At 43.6% G+C, this 27,985-nt stretch overlaps 1 protein-coding gene across 1 annotated transcript in view; it reads right to left on the bottom strand.

Moving 5' to 3' along the window:
- MBOAT2 (membrane bound O-acyltransferase domain containing 2) overlaps positions 1-27,985 on the bottom strand; it is a 302,314-nt gene that overhangs the window by 220,517 nt on the left and 53,812 nt on the right. The window contains exon 2 of the mRNA XM_040348642.1: positions 6,128-6,273. Within this exon, the coding sequence (XP_040204576.1) occupies positions 6,128-6,273 (146 nt within the window). The remainder of the gene's footprint in view (positions 1-6,127; positions 6,274-27,985) is intronic.

The raw sequence follows: 27,985 nt of genomic DNA, 5'->3' as shown, positions 1-27,985 counted from the left end.
ACAAATTGCTAATCAGCCAATCACATGGAAGCAACCTAATGCATTTAGGCATCTAGATGTAGTGAAGACGACTTGCTGAAGTTCAAACCAAGCTTTAGAATGGGAAGAAAGGGGATTTATGTGACTTTGAACGTGGCATGGTTGTTGGTGCCAGACAGGCTGGTCTGAGTATATAAAAACCTGCTGATCTACTGGGATTTTCACACACTACCATCTCTTCTCTACGGGTTTACAAAGAATGGTCTGAAAAAAGATAAAAAATATCCAGTGAGCGGCAGCTGTGTGGACGAAAACGCCACGGTCTACTTGAATATTGTTGCTGACAATGTCCTTCCCTTTATGACTACAGTGTACCCATCTTCTGATGGCTACTTCCAGCAGGATAATGCACCAGGTCACAAAGCTCAAATCATTTCACCACTGCTTTCTTGAACATGACAATGAGTTCACTGTACTCCAATGGCCTCCACATTCACCAGATCTCAATTCAATAGAGGACATTTGGGATGTTGTGGAATGGGAGATTCACATTTCTCGGCCACGACCCCGACACCTGCATCATTGGATTTGATTGACAGCAGCGGGAGCCAATGGCTGCGCTGCTATCAATCTATCCAATCAAGAGTCGAAAACCCCGGTCAGAGACAGCGCTACCTCGCCGTGGGACATTCCAGGGCTCAGATAAGTAAAACGGGTGGGCTGGGGGGCTGGTGACTGCCAGAAGTTTGTTCACCTTAATGCATAGGATGCATCAAGGTAAAAAAAAACAGGAGGGTTTACAACCCCTTTAAAGCGACTGATGTACAGGTATGGCGATTCGCCCAGGAGAGCCAACCTGCCGCAGTACAACTGTGGCGGCTGGTCCTTAAATGGTTAAATCGAGATGTAATTTTGTTGCTCCTGATAAAATCACAATGTAATTTACTACGGCACTAATAGCAATGTTTCTTGTTAGCTTAAGTTCCTGTCTGCAGTGTTCTACGTTTACCTTCCTGTGTACAGTTTTTGGCTCGTCCCTGACTTCTCCTGTTTGCCTGTGACCTGACCTCGGCTTACCCATCACTATCGCTTGTCCTGGTTGCTGCTTCCCCTCTCTCCCTGCGGAGCGTGACCTAGGGGATCCAAGGGGTTGCGACCTGGATCCAGCTGCAGCGAAGGCCATCCTTACCACTAGAGGCTCTGGTGAACCATAAGCTGGGTCTTAGACTCCACGCCCTGGGGAATCTTGGGCTCACACTTCCTCTCTGATTGCAGCAGTCGGCTATAGGGTTCACTACCCTGTGGTGCATCCCTGACCCCAACGGGGTGCACTTGTCACCTGGCCACAGGTGACCTGACATACAGATAGTAGAACAAGTGTATTAGCATTCGTTTTTTTTTTTAAAGAATGAGGTTTGCAAAAATCAGGACCAATTCAAGTCTTTAATGATGCAACAGCTCTGAGGTGAGCAAATTGAGCGGCAAGAGTTCATTGCTAAGGGCTCACATAATTAGTCTAATTGGTGGATAATTGTATATCTTCAGGTCTAGATATTGTAAGTAGGCCACACAGCCAGGCTTTATTAGTTTCCATAACAACACCCATTGTGAAATATTACTGTCACACTGTCTTTACTGACACTCATAGTTCTAGGGAACAGGCTAATAATGCAGACGGACCCACACAGCATAGTTGGGAGGACAATAAAATAAGACACAGAAACTGCTCACTTCCTCATATGAAGAAGGGGAATATAGCACTGACGTACAGCGTCACATGCCTCTGTGGTTAATGGAGACCCATCAAGAGAAACATATTAGTGTTACCATCACCTACCACTTCTACTACTGTAAATATGCTGGTTGCCTGTCTGTCAGCTAATTTCAGTGGTTTTAATTCCAAGTCACTGATCTGAAACAAATATACCATTAAAGGATAACTAAAATAACTACTTGACCTCCAGAAAACTCTTGACCTTCATGACAAGGCTATTTTTTGCTATACGGCACTGCGTTACTTTACGTGACAATTGCACGGTCATGTAACACTGTACCCAAATAAAAAACTTTAGCAGGACTGCAATATTGCGGCGGCCAATCTAACACTAACCGGTACTTTTGACACTTTGTGGTAACCAGTGACGCCAATACATTGATTGGTGCTAAAACAATGCACTGTCACTGTATTAATGACACTGGCTGGGAAGGGGGTCAAACATCTTGGGCAATCAAAGGGCTAAATGTGTGCCTAGCCTGTGTTTTTGTGTATTATATATTTTACTAAGGAATGTGGCGGATTTTATTCCCTGGTTTGCAGGGGGAAAAAATCCACCACATCCCTGTTGACAGGACAGAGCTCTCTGTCCTGTCTCTGCTCGCTGATCAGTGGCTGCCGGGAAGACATCCATTTGCTGTAACCTGCTGATCGGCATCTGCTGTGACTAATCACAGGATAAACGTTGTGCCAGCGGTGTGTGTGCGCCCCCTATAAGTAAGGGCAGAATCACGTGTGTGATTTATAACAATAAATGCTGCAAATACACCATTTCACTGCAGAGATTGCGATCATATGACTGGCCAGCTTTCTCCTTTTTTAAGGGTAAAAGTTTGTCAACATTCGACGAGCAGGCGCAATTTTGAAGCGTGACATGTTGGGTATCAATTTACTCGGCGTAACATTATCTTTCACAATTTAAAAAATACATTTGGGCTAACTTTACTGTTGTCTTATTTTTTAATAAAAAAAAAGTGTATCTTTCCCCCAAAAAGTGCGCTTGTAAGACCGCTGCACAAATACAGTGTTACATAAAATATTGCAACGACCGCCATTTTATTCTCTAGGGTGTTGGTATTTTTTTTAATAATGTTTGGGGGTTCTAAGTAATTTTCTAGCAAAAAAAAATGTTTTAACTTGTAAACAACAAATCTCAGAAAGAGGCTCGGTCCTTAAGTGGTTAAAGAACTTGCACTTAACCCCCGTTCACATCGGTGCGATTTGACTTCTGAAATCACATGCCAAATTGCAGCCTATTGCTGGCAGCAGCACTGTCCCAATCGCTGTGGCGCCGCACCAATTTCCAAAAGTAGTTTTCCACTACTTTTGGTGACTTTGGCTCCGATTTCAATAAACCTGCACAGATGTTTTTCATATAGCCCCCAAACTCGCACTGAAATGCGGGTTTGAAACCGTGCGAGTTCAGCTGAACTCACATCAGTGGTTCTCAACCTTTCTAGTGCCATGACCCCTTCATAAAAGTTCCCAAGTTGTTGGGACCCCTAACAGTAAAATTATTTTTGTAGTGTGGGTTGTCAGCACCCAAGGCAAGACAAGTAATTTGCGCCCCTAACCTACGAACATTTAGCGCTACCCGAGTCCCTTCCACTCGTACAGTATTAAAACCCTTATGGTACATTTTAGGCTGTACCACTCTATTTGTTCTCCTTTCTATCCCTTTTATCTCTCGCTATCCTAATTTCTTGTTTTTTTACCCCCATTCCTCTCTAGCTGTCTTTCTTGCTCTTTCTCTCCCTTTTTATTTGTTCCTCCCCCTCTTTTCCTCTCGCATTCATGTATTCTCTATTTTATTTCCTTCTCTTACTCCTTGGTGGGTAGGCGGGGGGTATGGGATGAGCGGCAGTGCTGGCGGGGGGGGGGGGGGTTCGGGATGAGTGGCAGTGCTGGCGAGGGGGGGGGTTTGGGATGAGTGGCAGTGCTGGCGAGGGGGGGGGGTTTGGGATGAGTGGCAGTGCTGGCGAGGGGGGGGTTTGGGATGAGTGGCAGTGCTGGCGAGGGGGGGGGGGGTGGGATGAGTGGCAGTGCTGCGGGGAGTTCTGATTGGCCAACTTGGGTGCTCCTGATCAAGGTCATCTGCTGATCTGAGTACTGTAGTGGGGACTTTTAATGGCAACTATAATCACAGGTAGTGTTGCTCACCGTGTTTCCAGCTTCACTGTGTCTCCGACTTTGTGGTGTCTCGTAGCAGTGACACCTATGTCGAAAACAGGAGATGGGGTCTCCTCCAGCCCCTCCCACTTCACATTCCTCACCAGTCAGCTGACTTCTAGTCTCTGCCCCCCAGCCATGCCGTAAACTAAATGGGCGGCTACAAAAACGGTGAGTGGGAAGCCGCAAAAAGGCTGGGAGAGAGAGTGGTGCGGGTTTCGGTAACAGCCCAGGATCTGGTGACCCCTGGCAAATCATCATTTGACCCTCGAGGGGGTCCCGACCCCAGGTTGAGAACCACTGACTTACATGGTTTCAAACCCGCGTATCAGTGTGAACGAGGGCTTAAAGGGGGAAACACAAAAACTGTAGCACGATACAGCAACTGATACATGTGTGGTATAAATGAAGAGACTGGTGGCTTTACTGCAAGTGACATAATACAATTTAAAGATGAACAACAAGCAGTTATAGAAAATACCAATTAATGCAATTAGGTATGTTTTTTATTTTCATTTTTAAATACATCCAATATAAGTACCTGAATGTAGCAGCTTCCATTAATACTCTACACAGAAGCTCTGAGTGAAGGAGCCAATCAGACAACTGCAGCCTGGTACACACAACGGGATTTTCATCGGACAAAGCGTAGGACTTTTGTCCGAAGGGCGTTGGCCATGAATTTGTCTTGCATACAAACTGCAAAGAATTGTCGGCTAAAAAACATGAAACTACATGTTTTTTCAGCTCTTTAGTGCCACCCTATGGGCAACTTCTGCTAATGTTGTTATATGGTGAGCATCGTGTGTTTGTAACTGGAGTTTTGTCCGAAGGACTTGTGTACACACGATCGGATAATCCGACAACACACACTTGTTGGCAGACAATTTTAAAGTATGCTATCCCACATTTGTTGGCGGAAAATCCGACAACAACTGATGGAGCATACAAGCGGTCTGATTTTCCGACAACAGCCTGACACACTATTCTTGTCGGTGTGGTAGATGTGAAATAAAATGAATATTTTTGTGTTATGATTAGAACCACTGAAATGAAGTGTATATTTTCCTTGAGATGATTTTTCAGATTTTGTTTTAAAGTTATGAACCCAGCATTGAAAATATGAAGAAACAGATATTACATTGTAAAAAGTTACCATTTGAAATGAAGGCAAAGAAGTTATCAATATGTTTCAAACGTGTTCGAACCTCCTCACTCCTAATTATGGCCCCTCCTTTATGTTGGATTCCTGGACATTTTTCTTTGAGGCTTGTGTGAATTTTCAAGAGGAAGTCACCCTTCCCCCCTCATCCTGTCTTTACAAATCACTGAAGGAATTTGTGTCTCGTGACTTTGGAAGGAACTTTTATGTAACAAAAACTGTTTTGTAGTATGAAGAAGAGCTGAAATGGACGTGTAATAAGAAACCACCATGTATGGGCTGACCTATCAAATGTGCTTGTGTGTGTGATGTCATATTGTTTATAAAAAGACCAATAAATGGGTTTGGCCTTTCTGTTGGCCCGAGAAGCTGAGAGAGGTGAGATGTGAATCTTTTTGTCTGGTCCACATATTTCACCATAGTAATTTGAATCAAACGGCAGGATGGGTAACCCTGAGATTGTCAGGAAATTAATTAATGAGTCTCTATCATTGGATAATCCGATCGTATGTATGAGGCTTAACACAGTGAACATCCTTAAAGGAGGAGAGAACAGAGATGACCTCACAATTGTGCTGCTTCACTTTCCAATCAACACGCTGGGGCAATGAGCTAACACTGATTAACTGCAGCTGAGAAAGTAAATTGACCATCCATTATGTGGGTTTCCTCCAGTTTCCTACCACACTCCAAAGACATGCTGGTAGGTTAATTGGATCGTGTCCAAACTGGCCCAGTATTTATGTATATATGTGTGTATGACTGTGTGTCCCAAGCATGTTGAGATCCTACGGGGTAAATGACCGCACCAGCCAGGAAGACACTGGCTGCAAAAAGCGACTAGAGGCGATTCAATTTGCATGTGTAGCGCTATACAAATCATTCATTCATTCATCTTGGCTATGCAGCATGGTAGAAGTGTGTGACCAAACGAAAAAAATCATGGTCAAGCATTCTCAATAAAAAGGGTATTGTCATTCAGTAGAGAAATCATTTTGTTTTACCATTGACTTTAAAAAGTGCATTAACCAAAGTCTACTTACCATCCAAAGCAAAAAAGTGCAAGATACAGGCCCAGAAGGGTTGCAACTACATGTCTGATTAAAGAACTAGTTTTGCTTGAATGTAGGTAGGTACGAAACCAGATAGCAGCAAGCAAGGCAAATAGTTGGCACGCTACAAAGTTGACCTGAGGAAGAAGCAGAAAAAAACATTAATAAAAAACGGCGTCCAAAGCAGTTAAATATTTTTCATTTAATAAAACGCTTTTGTCCATCTAATAAAAGATCATCAGTCTTCGCATTCGTAATAAAAGACTGAAACATATAGCTAGGATCATACAAAAAGGCAGTATTTTTCAGTTTTGGAAAGAGTGGTAGAGTGGGAAGGAAAGTGTTAGATTTTTCCTGCCATCTGTGATTCTACTGGGGAGATTCCCTCCACTTTTTATAACTGTGACACCAGAACAGGAAGTAGGGAGAATCGGGGTAGCAGAGATAAAAAGGCAGCAATAAAAAAAATGCTGTAGTATTAAATGCGTTTTGTCGCAGCCTGTGTTCCCATTGGAGAAAGTTCCTCTTCTTTAGACCTCCATTCACTGGAACAGGAAATCTCCAACTTCTTGGAGCCCGAGCCATAGACAAATGACGGCCACAAGGTGGCTCTACAGGTCCAGGAGGCTGTCTTTTTACGGCCTTGGCTCCTCCGGCCACTGGGGGGCGTGCCCGGTGCTCCACTGAGATGCCGATGCGCGTGCCTGTCGGCCACGATGTCCGCCAGGTACCCGGGATCGTCCGTAACACAGCCAAGGACGTGGATCTCTGTGTGTAAACAGGAAACCGATGCTGTGTCCCTTGTACATAGGGACACAGATCGGCTCACCTCCCCCAGTCAGTCCCCTCCTCTCACAATAAAGCCCTGTACACACGATCAGTCCATCGGTTAACTGGTCTGATGTGCCTACACACCATCAGTTAAAAAAACGATCGAGTCCAACGCGGTGACGTAAAACACAACGACGTGCAGAGAAAAATGAAGCTCAATGCTTCCAAGCATGCGTCGACTTGATTCTTAGCATGTGTGGGTTTTTAAACCGATGCTTTTGCATACTAACCATCGGTTTTGACCTAACGGTTAGGCGTCCATCGGTTGAATTTTAAAGCAAGTTCTAAATTTTTGGACCGCAGGATAACTGACCGATGAGGCCCACACACGGTCGGTTTTGACCGATTAAAAGGTCCTTCAGTCTGTTTCGATTGGTTTTGACTGACCGTGTGTACGCGGCCTAAGAATCACTCCCAGTGAACACATTTAACCCCTTCTTCTCCTCCTAGTGTTAACCCCTTCCCTGCTAGTCACATTTATACAGTAATCCGTATGTCCGATGTGTCCGCCATAATATCGCAGTCCTGACAAAAATCGCAGGTAACCGCCATTACTAGTAAAAAAAAAAAAATAATGTAATAATTCTATCCCCTATTTTGTAGCCGCTTTAACTTTTGCGCAAACCAATCACTATACGCTTATTGCGATTTTTTTTACCAAAAATATGTAGAAGAATACATATCGGCCTAAACTGAGAAAAAAAAATATTTAAAAAGAAATAAAAAAATTGGGATATTTATTATAGCAAAAAGTAAAAATGTTGGTGTTTTTTTCAAAATTGTCGCTCTTTTTTTTGTTTATAGTGCAAAAAATAAAAACCGCAGAGGTGATCAAATACCACCAAAAGAAATCTCTATTTGTGGGGAAAAAAGGACGTCAATTTTGTTTGGCACGACCGCGCAATTTTCATTCAAAGCGTGACAGCACTGAAAGCTGAAATTTTGCCTGGGCAAGAAGGGGGTATATGTGCCAAGTAAGCAAGTGGTTAAATATGAAACAGACACCTGTAGAAATCTGACTGAGGTTGTAACCTTTCCTTCTCTATCAATCTAGAAAAAAAAATTGTCTGAGCTTTAAGCAGAGTGCAACATGCAGTAGACCCAAGCTACCAATCATAGTAACCAATCTGTGTCTTCCTTCAATATACGGTAATAGATCCTATTGCCTCGATCTGTACAAAGGGACAGCTGCAGCTATCAGGTTTGATTGTAAACAAACCTCATGTTATCACTATGACTGAGTGTCATAGTGGTAACATGATCAGAAACCAAAGAAAATTCCCAGCTCAATTTGCCAGCCATTCTGCAGCCAACTGAATTATCCGTTTGCATTAAAAACAGGGGTTTAGTTAGCACACCTTTGCAAATAATACAGTAGGTTGGTTGCAGACTGGCTGGCGAGCTGAGTTGGAAATTTTCTTTGGTTTTGTTTTGCACGCATTGCCCTTCTGTCTGCTCATTGCTGTGAAGGCCGGTTATAGGTGGCACAGTAGCCAGTTGTTTGTTAAAGCGGGGGTTCACCCTATAAAAAAAAAAAAAAATTTCCTCTAGCATAAAATTAGGCATAGTAGCGCGAGCTACAGTATGCCTGTATTTATTTTTTTAGCCCCGTACTCACTGTGCAATCGTATATTGAAGATTCCGACTCCCCGCGGGAAATGGGCGTTCCTATCCAGAGGGAAGGTGATTGACGGCCGGCTCTGGCACGTCACGCTTCTCCGGAAATAGCCGAAATAGGACTTGGCTCTTCACGGCGCGAAGAGCCGAGACCTACTCCGGCTGTCTTCGGGGAGCGTGACGTGCCAGAGCCAGCCGTCAATCACCTTCCCTCTGGATAGGAACGCCCATTCCCCGCGGGGAGTCGGAATCTTCAATATACGATTGCACAGTGAGTACGGGGCTAAAAAAATAAATACAGGCATACTGTAGCTCGCGCTACTATGCCTAATTTTATGCTAAAATGTTGTTATGGAGGGTGAACCACCACTTTAATGATCAGGAACCACACACACTGAAATTCCTGCTGAACCAGCCAAATTGCGATCCATCTATGTGCAGGCTGGTTGTACTAAATGAGATCTATCGATCGACTTTAGTAAAAGCAGCCTGTCAGGTTATCTTTTTTTTTGTATGATCACTACCACTGTCTATAGCCTGCAGTAGTAATCACTGTATTCTGATGGAGGAGAAATCCCCCACCATCAGAGTACAACAGTGCTACCGGGAGCTATTCCACCATCAACACTGAGGGTTGTGAAGTGTTATAGAACTTTATCGTAAAAATGTAATCTTATATTTCCACCACGTCCCATAGGGAAATTTGAACTACAACTCCAAAAAAAACACTATTTTATGTCTTTGGTTCGCAGTAATAACAGAAAATGGAAACAAATTTGATTGCATTATAAAATGGAATGTGTATGGCCAGCTATGGGACATAGCAATAAAGAACAACCACAGTGGCACAGCAAGAAGGAGAGCCTGAGTATGCCGTAATTACGATTATTACTATATATCTGTTTTACGCATATAATTTAAAGATCATAAGGAAGACTAAAATATACTGTACAATATATCCCTTTAATTAGCAAGAAGTTGAAAACATGACTGGAAAAATCTACATATAAACTACCACAATATGTATTCCATAATATGAAAACTGGCTTTGTCACAATGAAGTAATACTCTGCTCCACTTCCCCTTACAATATGACTTATTATGGTTTCGCGCTGTCAGTCATGTGTCTATACAATCACATCCAGCCCTGGAAACTTCATTCGCTGACTTGGACACAGGGGATAGGAAAGGCATGTTACATGTAAATCAGTGTCCTCATAATATAACAGATTATGAATGATATCCTGAGCAACTTGGACTGCTCTGGCCTTTAAGAAGTAGTATTACAAAGAATCACAAGTCAAAAACTTCAGCTTCTTTTCCCCTAGGCCACCTCATGTTCTCTGTGTATGCATATTATTATTTTTATTCAGTATTTATATAGTGCCAACAGCACAACACTTTACAATAGAAAGGGAGAAAGAACTGTTACATTACAATACAATACAAGAGGGTTAGGAGTACCATGCTTTTAAGAGCTTACAATCTAATAGGGTGGGGCAGGTAGTAAAAAAGGTAATAACTCTGAGGTATGAGCTGATGGAAGAATTGAAAGTTCAGTTGTTAGGTGGAGGCGGAACAGGCGTCCCTGAAGAAATTTGTTTTCAGGGATCACCTAAAGGTGGGCAGAGTAGGACACAGCCCGATAGCTTGAGGTCAGAGAGTCCCAGAGGATGAGAGAGGTTCTGGAGAAGTTCTGGAGGTGAGCATAGGAAGAGGAGATTAGGGAGCTAGAGAGCAGAAGGTCTTGGGAGGACTGTTTGGGTGATGTTTTGAGACAAGCTTGGGGCAGAGTTGTGAATGGCTTTGTAGGTTGTTGTTTAGAATAGACTCCCTGCAGAGGTGGTTCTGGCCAGCTTAGTAGATTGCTTTAAGAAAGGCCTGGGTAACTAGGTACTAACATTTATAGGTAAAGTTGATTCAGGGAAAATCCGATTGCCTCTCGGGGGATCAGGAAGGAATTTTTCCCCCTGCTGTAGCGAATTGGATCATGCTCTGCTGGGGTTTTTCGCCTTCCTCTGGATCAACTGTGGGTATAGAATTGGGTATATGTGATTGGATGATATTATTGTTATTATTTTATTTTATGGTTGAACTGGATGGACTTGTGTCTTTTTTCAACCTGACTAACTATGTTTGTATTTTAAATTTAAAGGTGGACTCTATTTACTAATTAGGTGACTTCTGAATGCAATTGGTTCCACTAGGTTTTAGTTAGGGGTATCAGAGTAAAGGGGGCGGAATACAAATGCACGCCACACTTTTCACATATTTATTAGTAAAAAAAAATTGAACCATTTATGTTGGTCTATCACATAAAATTCCAATAAATAAATTAACTTTTTGGTTGTAACATGACAAAATGTGAAAAATGTCAAGGGGTATTGTGACGGTATCGGTATGATATCCCCGTCAACGTTCCCTTCTTCCCATAACGAAAATCACCCCAATACTCCACGAGGAGGGATATCCCTGGAATCGCCCAGAAAGCCACACATGAGACCAGCTTACTGCTTGAACAACACAGACTTTAATGTTATAACACACACAGCTTATATGTCATTTCCAAAACTGTTACAATGACAAATCTCCGCCCCCCTCACACTGGGGCTTCCATACAGATGACTAGGTAGACACGACGGGGCCGATGCTGAAACACATTTTCTTTAGACAATGACATCAATGACGCTGAGCACTAGCTGTACTGAATACATCAACCAGACCGCTCGACCCCGCATATAGAGAGATAATTACCACAATGAAGCAATCAGAATAATTAACCCAAGCCACTTAAACCCAGCTCTCCTTCACACAACACAATAGATCAATTAACCTTTAGAAATAGTGAGGGGACATTAGCACATCAATAACCTGGCTAGCAGGGAGCAGTAAACTGAGACCTATAGGCAAATGTATCACAATGGCCCCCCTTTTGCTCCCTGCTCCGGCAAACCCGGTTGGACCTTCCCTGGTCCAGTAGGGTTGACGGGTTCAGAGCTATTAGTCAGAGGTTAACTCCGTTTGGCATGACTGACCTCCCTTGGCAACTGCTTCAGACTCAGGTATGTCACCGGGTCGTCAGATCACACGCCGGTCAGTCCCCAAGTCTTTGTGCGATCTGCAAAGTCACCAGAAGTCAGTGTGAAGACAGCGAATGGGTCTGTGCGCCGCCGTCTAGGTGTCCCGCTATGGGAGGGGGCAGGTTATGGCTCTGAAGTGACAATCCCAGGAGATTCATAAAAAGAAAAAGTTATATTTGTTGAAATGCTGTAGCACTGGTGCTCAGAGTCCGGGGGGGGGGGGGGAATCAGAGCCCCATAAGGTCAGCCACCCCCTGCTCCCTCCGCAGCCGCCGGTTCTCCTCTTGGAGCTTCTCCAGCTCCATCTCCAGTTCATGCTGCTGTGACCTCAGGTGGTTGTTCTCCTCCTCCATGCGGCTTATGCACTCCTCCAGCTCTATGTACTCACGGATCAGCTCCTGCTTGCTCATGTCCTGCAGGCTCTCCACGTGGTCCTTCATCATCAGGAACTGGGTGGTGGTGTAAGGGGCCACCGGTGGGCCCTTGGCGAACATCTCGGCACGCATCTGGGACGCCCGCTGCGACTCCCTCTCCTCCAGTCGCTTCTTCTCCTCCCAGGTCAGCTTGTTATACGGCTTCCAGGACCTCTTCTTCTTGAGGGGTGGCCGGCGGTGCCTCTTTCTGCCCAGCTCCCTCCAGGGCCCCTCCGGCTCAGGGCTGTCGCCCATGACCAGCTGACAATGGTGTTCCCTGTTGTCCGTAATAACAGATTGTACCATGAGGGCTTCGTAAGGGGTGCCCAATGGTTCTTCCTGACCCAGCTCCTTTGGATCCCAAGCCGAGTCTACACAATGGGCTGCTGCTGGTGGGCGGTACCCAGGTTGAGACCAATTTGACCTGGTGTTGTCATTCATGGGGCAATTCTGCTTGAAGTGACCCAGCTGTTTGCACCGGAAGCAGCGTTGTTCGTTGCCCTCCTGGCGATGATAGCGAGGGCTAGAGGTCACCGGTCTGTTAGGAGGTTGGTATCTAGCGATTGGTGGGTGTGAGGGCACCGTTTGTGGTGGAGGTTGTTCCTGTGGTGTGACCTGGTTCGTCTTGCGAGTATCTGCATATTCATCCGCCAACTTCGCGGCCTCTGGTAGAGTCATGGGCCTGCGATCTCTCACCCAATCCTTGACGTCCGTCTGGATGTGATTGTAAAATTGCTCCAGGAGCATTAGTTGCAAAATGTCCTCTGCGGTGGTGGCCTGGCTGCTGTTAGCCCAGTTAGAGGCCGACCGGGACAATTGGCATGCCCATTCCGCATAAGAGTCTTTCGTGGTTTTGCGTGAGTCCCTGAACTTCTGTCGGTGGGACTCTGGGGTTACTGCATAACGAGCCAGGAGCACTTCTTTAACCCGGGCGTAGCTATGAATATCCTGATCTGGCACGGTCCGGAAAGCATCAGAAGCTTTGCCTGACAGTTTGCCTGACAATATTGCAACCCAGTCTCCTCTAGCTATTCGGTGCAGGTTACATTGTCGCTCAAAATCCGCCAGGAAGTTATCAATCTCACAGTCCTTTTCATCAAAAGCTTTAAAAGCGCTAAACGGAATCTTCCTTGCGTCTGCTGTGCTGTACTCACTGTTCGTAGAAGGTGCGGCTGCTTGTTGGACTGCTGCCAGTTTTAACTGTAGCTCTGCGTCCCTTATTTGTTTATCCTTCTGTAGCTCTGCGTTTACTAACATGTCCATCACTTTCAGTACCACATCTGGCGTTGGGTTCGGGCCGAACCACGCTAGATTCTCTCTCATTAGCTTGTTGGCTGGCGATTCCTCCTCCTGAATCACTGGTGTCTCCATCTCTTGTACTGCTGGCGTTGCTGCAATCCCGTCCTCCTGGTCTAGCTCCATTGATTCTGCTATGATGACCCGCTTGGTTTTGTTGCTAGCAATCCTTCCACGAACTTCCAGTAGTTCTTTCAGTGTATTTCTTTTAAGCAGGGTGTAAAGGAGAGTAGAAGGGAAGATCCCGCCGCTGCCAACCAATTTGTGACGGTATCGGTATGATATCCCCGTCAACGTTCCCTTCTTCCCATAACGAAAATCACCCCAATACTCCACGAGGAGGGATATCCCTGGAATCGCCCAGAAAGCCACACATGAGACCAGCTTACTGCTTGAACAACACAGACTTTAATGTTATAACACACAGCTTATATGTCATTTCCAAAACTGTTACAATGACAAATCTCCGCCCCCTCACACTGGGGCTTCCATACAGATGACTAGGTAGACACGACGGGGCCGATGCTGAAACACATTTTCTTTAGACAATGACATCAATGACGCTGAGCACTAGCTGTACTGAATACATCAACCAGACCGCTCGACCCCGCATATAGAGAGATAATTACCACAATGAAGCAATCAGAATAATTAACCCAAGCCACTTAAACCCAGCTCTCCTTCACACAACACAATAGATCAATTAACCTTTAGAAATAGTGAGGGGACATTAGCACATCAATAACCTGGCTAGCAGGGAGCAGTAAACTGAGACCTATAGGCAAATGTATCACAGGTATGAATGCTTTTTCAAGACACTGTATAAGTGCACTGTTGTGGCCCTATCAAAATAGTAAGTAGAGTGTATGTTTTCTTTATGTTTTTCCTGTATAGTTCTTTTTCTGAATGCTGCCGGACTGTGTCTGTATTTAACTTTGTTATCTTTATTTCTAATCAAGAGCCTGTTTTATTTAAAAGAAAATACTACCAAAAGAAAGCTCTCTTTGTGGGGAAAAAAATACTTAAATATTTTTTGGGGTACAACTTTGCATGACTGTACAATTTTCAGTTAAAGTAATGCTATGCCGTATAACAAAAAGTGTCTTGGTCCTGAAGGGGGGTAAATCTACCAGAGGTCAAGTGGTTAAACAACTGCAAATGGGCTTAAGGCTGTATATCTCTTTTATGGTGGTGAACTGTAAATTTGTATGTTTAATGTTTGCTTGTACTGGCCTGTAACTTATAAAAAGAAGAATTGAAACAAAAAAAAAAAAAAATAGCAGTTTCATCTAAACAAAAATCACATGGCACACATTTTGCATAAATGCAATTTATACGCTAGGACGGCACAGTTTGACGGCTTTGTAAATGTATTTACTGTCACTTGAGTCTTTGTAGAGTATTTCCATCTGTACCCCAAGTCTCTGAGCCAGATCTCTGTCTGCCACATCCACCTACCCACCCAATGGCAGAGCAAGCATCTAATCAAGACAAAGCTTTCCCCTAAACAGTCACCTGAGCCAATAAAAACAGACAATTAAACCTAAAGTTTCATTCCCCCTGCATCTTCTAATACCTGTTAAATGTGACTAGAAGCAGACAATTTTATTCCGTCTAGTGATAGCTGCTAAGCGCTGGAGAAAAAACAGTGAAACTAAAACCATGGAGCAAAATTACGCTCCCCTCTTGTTTGCATACAGTTCTTTTTTCAGATGACAAGCTGAATACTATGCACCACATTTACATAAACAAATATGATAGTTTAGGAATTGCTTAAGTGCCGGTTCACACAGGGGCAACCCGACTTACAGCGCGACTTTGCAAGGCGATTTGGAGGCAACTTCATCGTGACTTTGAGCAACTTACAACGCGATTTGAAGTTGCCTCCAGGACAGGCGATTTTGGCTGTGGCCAATCACAGAATAATCAGCTCTGTGGGAGGGAGGGGTTTGCCTGAGTAAACTATTATCTTTTCCTGTAAAGTTGCTTCAGTTAAGATGGAGATCTGACTTTAGAGGAAACTTCCATTGAAATCAATGGGTACAAGTTGCCTAGAAGTCTCCTTGAAGTAGTACAGGAACCTTTTCTGAAGTCGTACCAACTTCAGTAGTGTACATTAAGACGGCTCTCATTTAATGCTCTTCAATGGAATTTGTTATGTCCAGTGTAAGCAGTTAGCTCGGTAGCGGGGGGTGTGACCCCTTGGATGGGTTCACTACACACTGAATTTATACAGACTGGCAGTCGAAGACGGTTGAAAACAAAGATTTGGGTTTATTCTTCCATCTTGCTGGAAACAAGTGCAAGCAAGCATCCAAACAGCATAAACAAAATCAATAAACAAAATCAAACATAAAATAAACCCTGGCCACTTGGGGCGTCTATCTTCACCACACAGGAAACTATCTAATGAAGTCTGGCACAGCCCAGTGCTGGGCAGACACTGCTGGTCATACAGCAGAAAAACAATAGTCTTTTTATTTTTATCACACAGAAAAATCAATCCTCCTCACCTCCTCAGACTTTCAGTACACTGCTCTCCTTCCTCACAAAGTCTCAGGATGCAGCAAATCAGTGGTAATCCTCTGGATTACTTATAGAGGCCTTAATTGCCTCATTCTGAACAGCTGAAGTCTTCCAACGCCCTTAGACCTTTCCTGGCTACTTTTTGCAGCCGACGCCTAATAACAATTGGTGTATTGTCTAAACAAGGCAGAAATGTATGTCCCGTCTGTGAAAACACCCACAGATTTACCTGACTTCCTGTCACACCAGCGACTTGGGACAACTTGAAGTCTGACAAGTCAGATCCCAAGTCGCTGTAGTGTGAACCAGCACTTAGCTGCAAACATGGCCTGAGCACAAGGCAAGGCATTATAAATCAGTTAAAACTGAAGTTATATTTTAACAGCCTCCAATCACATTCATGGAGGATCTCATGATGATTGGCGATTAAGAAGTGTTTCCAGTATTTAACAAGAACTCATTGATAAATGAGGCCCACAGTGGACATCCTAAACCAGCTTTTCTTACCCTTTTCTTAAAATATTATTCAAGTCTGCCTGTACACATCCCTACTTCATTTGTGAAGGTAGTAAACCATACATTTGATCAGTTTAAAAACTTAATTAAACAAGCTGAAGGTAGAAGCTGATTGGCTACCATACACATTTTGCTTTTAAATGTCCCTATTTCTTTTTTAAATGTCCTTATTTCTTCTGAGAAATACTCACTTCCTGTTCTTCTGTCTGTAATTACACACAGTAATGTGAGGCTTTCTCCCTGGTGTGGAAAAAGCCTCTTGAGGGGGGAGGGGGCGAGCAGGCAAGTCAGGACACTCTACTTTGCAGATAAAGGAGCTGTGTGTTAGTGGGCGTCCTGACACTCCTGCTCGCCCCCTCAAGAGGCTTTCTCCACACCAGGGAGAAAGCCTCACATTACTGTGTGTAGTTACAGACAGAAGAACAGGAAGTGAGGATTTCTCAGAAGAAATAAGGACATTTAAAAGCAAAATCGTAGGATGCGGTAAGTGAAGTAGGACTGCACTAGGGTAAACGAAGATGTTGGGGGGAAAAAAATCCTTTACAATCCCTTTAAACCTCATCTGCCACTTAGTCGCCCAATTAGACAGAGCATTGAGGTCGGCTTGTAAATTGGAGACATCCTGTAAGGACGTTATTCCACTGCATAGCTTGGTGTCATCTACAAAGACAGAAATGTTACTTTTGATCTCAGACCCAATATCATTTATAAAGATATTAAAAAGTAAGGGTCCCAGCACAGAACCTTGGGGTACACCACTGATAACCTTGGACCATTCAGAGTAAGAATCATTAACCACGACTCTCTGAATTCTGTCTTTCAGCCAGTTTTCTATCCAGAGCTTTTTATCTCAGAAAATAGGTGCAGGAACTCAACCACGACCCTGATCAGATTTCAAAAACAGTAGAAGGGTCTTAAAGGGGCATTAAATACCAGGATTGCATTACATACAGAGTGCAGAGTTCAGGGGGTTACACACAGAGTTGTCACTTGTAAACACAGAAACCAGACTTCTGTGTTTACAAGTGATTGTGGTGAGCAGGCACCAAAGGGTCTGAGCCAGAGGTGGTGGAACTGAGTTCCCCCAAGTTCCCCCTGAAAAAAAGCCCTGTTTCTATCCATTTACAAACTGATATTTCCAAGCCTGTAGACTTTACCTTACACATTAGCCCTGTGTGCGGAACTGTATCGAACGCTTTTGCAAAATCCAAATATATCACATCCACTGCCACCCAAGGCTTTACTTGCCTCCCCATACAAAGAAATCAGATTAGTCTGACAACTTCTGTATTTCATGAATCCATGCTGTCTGTTGCTTAAATTTTTTTTTTCCAGCAAGAACTCATCCATGTGGTCTTTTATTGAACGTTCCAGTATCTTCCCAACTATAGAAGTTAAAATAACAGATCTATAATTACGTGGTAAAGACTTTGATCCCTTTTTAAATATAGGCACCACATTGGCCCTGCGCCAATCCAGTGGGGCCATTCCAGACATTAACGAGTCCCTAAAAATTTGAAACAATGGCTTTGAAATGACAGAGCTCAATTCTTTTAGGATCCGTGGGTGGATGCCATCAGGTCCAGGTGCTTTATCCACCTTTATATATTTCTGGACCATATCACTTTTGAGCCATTGTGGATCATTTGGGGCTGTGTTAGGGAGTCAGGGAGTAAAGTTTATAGTACTGTACAGTAATGCACTTATTATATTATTTGCAAACAACTGTGCAATGCTTTGTACCAGAGTCATAATTTTAATGTCATTTTAAACAAAGACAAATTACGGAATAAAATTCACCCTTTCATCTGCAGTAGCACTATTTCTTTTTAAACTTAGGCCCCGTACACACGATAGAATCCATCCGCTGAAAAATCCCAGCGAATGGGTTTCAGCGGATAGATCCTATGGTGTGTACACTCCAGCGGATCTGTTTCCGCGGATATTTCTCCCCTGGGATGGATTCCAGCAGATCGAATATTTGCTGACATGCCAAACAAATCTATCTGCTGGAATCCATCCCAACGGATGGATCCGCTGGTCTGTATAGACTCACCGGATCCATCCGTCCGAAGGGATCCCCCGCATGCGTCGTAATGATTCGACGCATGCGTGGAATTCCTTATATGACAGCGTCGCGCACGTCGCCGCGTCATAATCGCGGCGACGGCGCGACACGTCATCGCCAGAGGATTTCGGCGCGGATTTCAATGCGATGGTGTGTACACGCCATCGCATAGAAATCCGTGGAAATCCTCGAGAGGATTTATCCGTGGAAACGGTCCGCTGGACCGTATCCGCGGATAAATCCTCCCGTGTGTATGGGGCCTAACACTGCTCAGAAAGTGTATTTTGTTTAGTTGTGATGTGTTTTTTGTCTAAGGAATGAAAAAAAAATCATTGTTGCAAAGCAAAATAATGAAAAAAAAGCTTTGTGTGTCTTTAACCACTTGTCCACCGGGCCTATTTTGCCACTTCTCTCCTTCATGTAAAAATCAAAAAAATTTTGCTAGAAAATTAATCAGAACCCCTAAATATTATATATATATTTTTTTAGCAGACACCCTAGGGAATAAAATGGCAGTCATTGCAACTTTTTGCCTCGCACGGTATTTGCGCAATCATTTTTCAAACGCCTTTTTTTGGGAAAAAAAACGTAAACGAATGTAAACATCCCTTGTAATAGGAACCAATGTGACAGATCCTCTTTATGGAGAGATGTGGGGTCAATAAGACCCCACATCTCTCCTCCAGGCTTACAAGCATGAAATCGGTGAAAAAAAAATCACCGATCACATGCCGGCAGCTTTGTTTACTTCGGGGTACCGGACGTGACGTCATAACATCGCACCCGGACCTCCGATGGTCATAGAGATGACTGGTGACCATCTGGTCACCAGACATCTCTATGCTTCCCAGACAGCGCCGGCGGATTCGCTCTCCGGGCCCCCGATGGCAAAGGAGAGCCCAGGGAAGCACCGGATGGTGGCAGGAGGGGGGGACGTCCCCTCCCGCTGCCTATAAGAACGATCAAGCGGCGGAACCGCCGCTTTGATCATTCTTATCGTGCACAGAATCTGAATGATGCCTGTTGCTGCAGGCATCATTCAGATATCACCGCACAAAGTCGAGCACATCATATGACGTCCTCCGGTGGTTAAAAGAAACAATCTATGTATTACCTTGTTACATTTAGTAATGACAAAGTTATTGATGAATAAACAAGTCCATAGCAGAAATGTAAAAAGGTGTGAGAGGTGAAGTGGTTAAGCCATACTATATAAGATGTAAAGAGCAACAAGTAAAAGAGCAAAGAGTGACAACTCACACAGTTCAAATCATTTGAGAGATTTGTTGCCATTGGTTACTGCACTTTTACGATCATCGCTGCTCTTTTTGCAATCTTAGTGAATATACTATGATATCTGTGTCATGCTTCTATTACTTCTGAAAGTGCTGGCTAGTGGAAGTCTGTGAAGCATGTCTGAATTTTGAGCACACAACACGCTGCTAATGACAGAGACAAGATTATCAATTATTCACATGCAAAACATCACATAGCCTCCGTGCTTACTCTGCCTTTCTGCCCTGTAAACGAACTCTTCCAGCGCTGTATGATCATCAGTCACTTGGAACTAAGTCAGCTTGTCTAAACTCTTTGCATTTAGGTGCGTTTCGTTTTAATGTTCATTTTGCAATCCATCATAGACATATCATATTAAAAATGTGGTTGAACTGGGTAGGCTTGGATTTACAACCTCAAAACATCACATCTTCATGAAATAACTCAATCAAACTCCACAGGAACAGACACACTAAATATTATATGAGTCCAGATGCTGACTAAAAAAAACTGTATAACTTCCCAAGGTCTTTACAGGGTAGCTGTTTAAAGAACAAGGTGAAGAAGAGGTTAATCTGCATTAACCTCCCTGGCGGTATGATTCTTTCAGAAAAAATGTGCTGAAAGCGGTACCATTATTTGCAAGGAAATTTGGCATTTTATACTGTAGGCCTGTAATTCTTAGAAATAACTCACTTAAATCTGACCAAACCAGAGTCTAATAGGCATCCCGGGTATGACATTTTAAAAAAAAAAAAATTATAAATTATAATATAATAAATAATTATAAATAATTATAACAAATAATAATATAATTCAAATAAAAATTATTCAATAATGTAATCAACTCAAAATCACTGAAATTTGCTCAGTTGCAGAATTGTTGCTGTCATTATTTTTTTTTTTTTTATGACAAATTTCCCCACAAATCGCTATCGCACAATTCTGCAAGTGATTATAATTTATTATCGCTGTTTTCTAGCTGCTCTAAAACTATTTTTGACATAAAGGGACACTTTTGGTTGCTATGGACAATCTACAGTTTGCAGGCAGAAAGAACCGTTTTTATTATATAAAATGACATGTAGGGCACTGGGCAGACCACTAGGGACAAGGGGGGGGGGGGTGTATTTTTTACATACAGTACTGTAATCTATAAAATTACAGTATACTGTATGTAATGTGTTTGTTTACGTTTTTGAATTTGGCGCCGTTCTCCGCTCCCGTGCGTCGTAACGTCGCAGGGAACGGAGATCGACGGCACAGGAGGACGCTGTGTGAATCGAGCGAGGTCCCGCTCGCTCACACAGCGCGTCGGCATCGCTGGATCCAGGGACAAGGTAAGTAACTTTGTCTGCTGCTGCAGCGAGGCAAGCCCGAGTCTGACTCGGGGTTACCGCTTTTGGTATGAAAATCTCACCCCGAGTCAGACTCGGGAATACCGCCAAGAGGGTTAATGAGATGCTTTCTTTGTGTAATCCAATACATTCAGCCTTCCCTGTTTGGCTGATGATCAGTAAGGGGGCAGGTGTAATAATGAGGGGTGTGTCACAATGACAGTCCTTTCATTGGCCTTTGAAGATGCTAGAACAAGCATCAATCCAATCATTAGGGTTGATTTACTAAAGGCAAATAGGCTATTCACTTTTCAAGGGAATTTTCCCCAGAGCTTAGTGAATGCAGTAAAATTTAATTTAGTAAAGAATACCCAATCATCTGCAAGGAAAGTAAAAAAAAAAACTTAATTTTGCTTGCAAATGATTGGACGATAGAAGTCAGCAGAGATTTAACTCAGAGATTTACTAAGCAAAGGAACAATTCACTTGCAAATTTCAACTTCCCATGCAAAGTAAACATTCTGTTTTACGTTATTAACCACTTTCCATCCACGCTATAGCCAAATGAAGGCTACAGTGTGAACCTGAATTGCCGGGAGGCCGTCCCCGCTTGAGCGGCTTGCGCGCCCCATGCAGGGCACACGCGCCCCGCTCTGTGATCAGTGAGTCCTTACCACATGATCAGCTGTCAGCCAATGACAGCTGATCATGTGATGTAATCGGCTAATTTTTCTCCTCACACTGATAGCGTGAGGAGGAAAAAAAAGCTGATCACCGGCAGAAGACAGCGGGACATCGGTCCCAATCAGGGAGAGCTGCAGACAGATCATCTGTGTAACTGTTTGCCACCTGTCAGTGCCGACTACCAGTGCCTACCAGCACTGCCTATCAATGCCACCTATCAGTGCCCACAGTCCAACATCTAATCAGTGCCTCAAACAGTGCTGGCCACCATTGTCACCTACCAGTGCCCGTCATTGTCACCTACCAGTGCCAGTCAGTGCCACCTATCAGTGTCATCTGTGCCCATCAGTGCCCCCCATCAGTGCCACCTTATCTGTCCCCATCAGTGCCACCTTATCTGTGCCTATCAGTGCCCACCAGTGCAGCCTATCAGTGCCGCCTCATCAGCGCATATCAATGAAGGAGGGAGAAAAATTACCTGTTTGCAAAAATAACTAACAAAATATAAAACATGTTTTTTTTTTCCAAATTTTTCATCTTTTTTTTTGTTTGTTTAGAAAAAAATAAAAACCACAGAGGTGATCAAATACCAACAAAAGAAAGCTCTATTTGTGGTGAAAAAATTATAAAAATTTAATTTGGGTACAGCGTTGTATGACCGTGCAATTGTCATTCAAAATGCATCAGCGGGCTGGTTTGGCCTCCGGTCCTCGCCCCTCCTTCAGTGAGTACCCTTTTTTTTTTTCCGCTTGATGAGAAGCTGGAGATGTGTTGCCCCTATACTTTAAAGCGGTTCTCCACCCTAAAGTGAAGTCGCGCTGATCGGCACCCTCCCCCCTCCGGTGTCACATTTGACACCTTTCAGGGGGAGGGGAGTGCAGATACCTGTCTAAAGACAGGTATTTGCACCCACTTCCGGCCCGGCATTCACGGGCAAAAGACGGGCATTGCGTCACATCCCGTCGCCCCCCCCCCCCCCCCCGTTGTGTGCTGGGAACACTCGGCTCCCAGCACACAGCGGGAGCCAATCTGCGGGCGCAGCGCGACTCGCGCATGCGCCGTAGAGAACCGGGCAGTGAAGCCGGAGCACTTCACTTCCTGGTTCCCTCAGCGTGGATGGAGGGGGGAGCAGCAGGGTGATGAGCGATCGCTCATCCTCTGCTGCGGACGCCGCTGGACTCCAGGACAGGTAAGGCCCTGTACACACGAGATGATATCCGTTGGAAACGGTCCGCCGGAGCGTTTCCAGCGGACATTTCTGCTCCCGATTTTGATCTGATGGCTGTACACACCATCAGATCAAAATCCCCGCGGAAAACATCTGCGGTGACGTGGCCGCGCCGTTCCCGCGACGAGGACGCGGCGACGTGCGCGACCCTGGAAGGTAAATACTTCCACGCATGCGTCTAATCACTTTGACGCCTGCGAGGGATGGGATCGCTTGGACTTATCCGGTGAGTCTGTACAGACGACCAGATCAGTCCAACGGACAGGTTTCCAGCGGATAGATTTCTTAGCATGCTAAGAAATTTTTATCCGCTTGAAAACCGTCGGCTGGAGAAATCTCCGCCGAAAAATGTCCGCTAGGCCGTACACACGACCGGATTTGTCTGCTGGAACTGATCCGCGGATAAATCCCAACGGACAGATCCGGTCGTGTGTACGAGGCCTTAGTGTCCTAATATTAAAAGTCAGCAGCTGTAGTATTTGTAGCTGCTGGCTTTTAATATTTTTTTTGGGCGGACATCCGCTTTAAGTTTCAGTTTTTGTATTTTGTTTGTTTTGGAGATCTCCACTTTCAGCTCGCTACCTGGCCCTTGGGCCCCTGTGATACTATTATGAGTACTAGGTCCCGATGTGTTTATGTGCACTTTCGTTATTAAAATCTACCTTGTTTTTTATGTTATGTTGAAAAAACAAAAATGGATGGCTTATTGTTTGCTGTAAGACGCTTCTAACAACATGTGTTGTGATGTATCGCTATGCCGTCCCCAAATAAAGATTTTACAAAAAAAAAATGCATCAGCACTGAAAGCTGAAAATTGGTCTGGGCCGGAGGGGGGTTTAATTGCCCAGTAAGCAAGTGGTTAAATCAACCCCATTGTGATTTAGTAACAAAGCGGGGTTAATTTAGTAAATAAAATGTCACCACGTTCACTAAGCTCTGAGGCAAACTCCCTTGCAAAGTGACAGCCTATTTTGCTTTTAATAAATCAACCCCATAGTATTAAAAAAACAGTCAAGTGGCTAAGGTGCACAAATAGATGCAAAAGATCAGTCCCTGGGGGGAATGCCTATACAGTCAAACCACCAGCATACATAAAAGCGGAGCTCCACCCTAAAGTGGAATCTCCGATTATCGGATTCCTCCCCCCCTCCGGTCCCACAATGGCACCTTTCAGGGGGGAGGGGGGTGCAGATACCTGTCTAAGACAGGTATTTGCACCCACTTCCGGACATAGACTCTGCGGGGACCTGCGGGCAATACGTCAGTTCCTGTCCCCCCCCTGTTGTGTTCTGGGAAATACACGGCTCCCAGAACACAGCGGGAACCTGTGAGGACGGCGCTGCGCGACTCACGCATGTGCAGTAGGGAACCGGGCAGTGAAACTGCAATGCTCACTTCCCGATTCCCTCACCGATGATGGCGGGGGGGGCAGCCGAGCGACGTCTTCTGCTGCCGACGTCGCTGGACTCCAGGACAGGTAATTGTCCATTTATTAAAAGTCAGCCGCTGCAGTATTTGTAGCTGCTGGCTTTTAATATTTTTTTTTTACAGCGGAGCTCCGCTTTAAGGTAAAAATAAACTGTGTCAAATCATAGCCCATAGCCCTGTGTTGACAATCAACATAGGGCTCTGTACAAAAGGAACAATTCCTGATTCATATCCCTGCTTTGCAGGGATAATAAACAGAGAGATCTGTAGTTAAAAAACAGCACATTTTACACACATTATACATTGTTAAGACATTTAACCCCTTGATCACCCTAGATGTTAACCCCTTCCCAGCCAGTGTCATTAGTACAGTGACAGTGTATAGTCTTATCACTGATCACTGTATTAGTGTTACTGGTGATGTCACTGGCAGCAAGTCACTCCCCCCAGTAAGTGTCATATTGACCACCCCACTATCACAGTTCCACTATAAGTCGCTGATCGCTGCCATTGCTAGTATATATATTTTTTTTTTTTACAGTATACACTGTACACTATTGTTTGTAGACGTGATAACTTCCACTCAAACAAAATAATAACACTTATTGTGATTTTTTTCACCATAAACATGTAGAAAAATACATTCTGGCTTAAATTTATGAAGCAATTAGATTGTTTTTGATTTTTCATTGGATATGTTTAATAGCAAAAATAAAAATAAAAATGTTTTCAGAATTGTTCTTTTTCGTTTATATACATAAAAAAAAAAAACAGTGATGACCAAATACCACAAAAAAAAGCTCTATTTGTGTGAAAAAAAATGTATATAAATTGAATTTGGGTATAGCGTTGCATGACCGCGCAATTGCCAGTTAAAATAGTGCAGTGATAAATAACAAAAAAAATGCCTGGCCTTGAAGGGGGTAAAATCTTCCCAGAGATCAAGTGGTTAGAAGATAACTATCCTAAGTAAAGGGATAAATCATTTTAGCTATCCTTAGAATGCAGCTCCCCTAATTCAAGCAACCACCCAAGTCTGCCACTTACCTGTACTTGATCTTTAGAGGTTTTCACTGTGGGGCCACTACTGGAAGCCACAGAACATGCCCACAGAATGTATCCAATCCAGGCCACCCATGCACTGTACATTTGTTATCCATTCCTAGAGGATCGACATCCCATCTAAGGTACTAAGTGGCCTCCATGGGAAACCTCTGTGGATAGAGGACAGATAAATGACAGACTTAAGCCTCGTACACACGATAGGTTAACCAGAGGACAACGGTCTGAAGGACCGTTGTCATAGGTTAACTGATGAAGCTGACTGGTAGTCCATCACGCCTACACACCATAGGTTAAATAACCGATTGTGTCAGAACGCGGTGACGTAAAACACAACGACGTGCTGAAAAAACGAAGTTCAATGCTTCCAAGCATGTGTCGACTTGATTCTGAAAATGCGTGGATTTTTAACCGATGGTTGTGCCTACTAACGATCGGTTTTGACCTATCGGTTAGGAATCCATAGGTTAATTTTAAAGCAAGTTGGCTTTTGTTTAACCTATGGTTAAATAACCTATGGGGCCCACACACGATCGGTTTTGACCGATGAAAACGGTCCTTCAGATCGTTGTCTTCTGGTTAACCTATCGTGTGTACAAGGCCTTAGGGGCTTGCTAGGGGTCGGGGCCTGTGTCAGCACAGCCATTTGTCTTTATCAAGGGTACATGTGACAGGGTGACAATTCTGGAGCACAATCAGCACTCCGGTGTCACCCCATAACAGGAGGTGCCTAAGGAAGGACCTTCATGGCAGGGTAACCAGGTTTTAAATTCTAATGAAAACTGCAGGTTTAAAATAAAAATTACTTTAACATGGTAAAGTTCAAATTAGATTTTGGTGATTCAGTTTATGTAAACTTTAATAAAAAAGGTCTAAAGTCATACAGTTTTTGATGGTAAGCAGGACATAGTGTATAAAATAGTGACAGTAGTAATTTTTCATTGTTGAAAACGTATTCGGTTAGATGCTATGGGTTACTCTACTTTTCACAATATGTTTGCCTCGTTGTGCTGCCTTATTAAATATGGCCAGATTTCTCACAAGAAAAAAAAAACACAGAACAAGTAGAATTGCCAAATGAATGATCTGATTTGCCATTACTACTGGCAGCACTACAAATGTACAAAACCTGAAAATGTCAAAATAGAAGTCGTTTTATTCTTTAAAAAAAATCTGATGAGATGTCATTTTTTGTTTGATGATATTCACAGCAGACATGGTTACTAAGCTTGTCTTTCCACCCACGCATACCAACATATTACATGCAGTTAGAAGACACTCTTGTTTTTACGCCTAATGAATTAGCAATAATTAGCACAGTCAGACAGGTCAATGGCTCCCTTTCAATGTGCTGAACAAGAGTTAAAGGTCAAAAGTAATTTAGCTTACATTAATTTAATTTGCCTCTATAGACTATTAAAAATAAAGCGCCAAACCACTCCACTGCCATCACGTATCTTTCCCGATCCTCTCTGTCATCCCAATCCCTTCTCATATATCCAATCATGTGAAGAAGAAGCTCAATTTAATTCTGCACCATGTACTGTGCCCTTCAAGCAGAACTCAACTCCCAGAAGGAAAATAATTCTGTTTTAGCCCTATTTTTTACATTTAAGTCCCAACATACCCCACACATTCATATACAGTGCCTTGCGAAAGTATTCGCCCCCCTTGAACTTTGCGACCTTTTGCCACATTTCAGGCTTCAAACATAAAGATATAAAACTGTAATTTTTTTTGAAGAATCAACAAGTGGGACACAATCATGAAGTGGAACGAAATTTATTGGATATTTCAAACTTTTTTTAACAAATAAAAAACTTAAAAATTGGGCGTGCAAAATTATTCAGCCCCCTTAATTAATACTTTGTAGCGCCACCTTTTGCTGCGATTACAGCTGTAAGTCGCTTGGGGTATGTCTCTATCAGTTTTGCACATCGAGAGACTGAAGTTTTTGCCCATTCCTCCTTGCAAAACAGCTCGAGCTCAGTGAGGTTGGATGGAGAGCGTTTGTGAACACCAGTTTTCAGTTCTTTCCACAGATTCTCGATTGGATTCAGGTCTGGACTTTGACTTGGCCATTCTAACACCTGGATATGTTTATTTGTGAACATTCCATTGTATATTTTGCTTTATGTTTTGGATCATTGTCTTGTTGGAAGACAAATCTCCGTCCCAGTCTCAGGTCTTTTGCAGACTCCATCAGGTTTTCTTCCAGAATGGTCCTCTATTTGGCTCCATCCATCTTCCCATCAATTTTAACCATCTTCCCTATCGAAGAAACGCAGGCCCAAACCATGATGCTGCCACCACCATGTTTGACAGTGGGGATGGTGTGTTCAGGGTGATGAGCTGTGTTGCTTTTACGCCAAACATAACGTTTTGCATTGTTGCCAAAAAGTTTGATTTTGGTTTTATCTGACCAGAGCACCTTCTTCCACATGTTTGGTGTGTCTCCCAGGTGGCTTGTGGCAAACTTTAAACGACA

The sequence above is a fragment of the Rana temporaria genome, chromosome 4, assembly GCF_905171775.1.
Source record: "Rana temporaria chromosome 4, aRanTem1.1, whole genome shotgun sequence".
Classification (NCBI taxonomy): Eukaryota; Metazoa; Chordata; class Amphibia; order Anura; family Ranidae; genus Rana; species Rana temporaria.
This window is presented reverse-complemented; position numbering and strand designations above follow the sequence as displayed.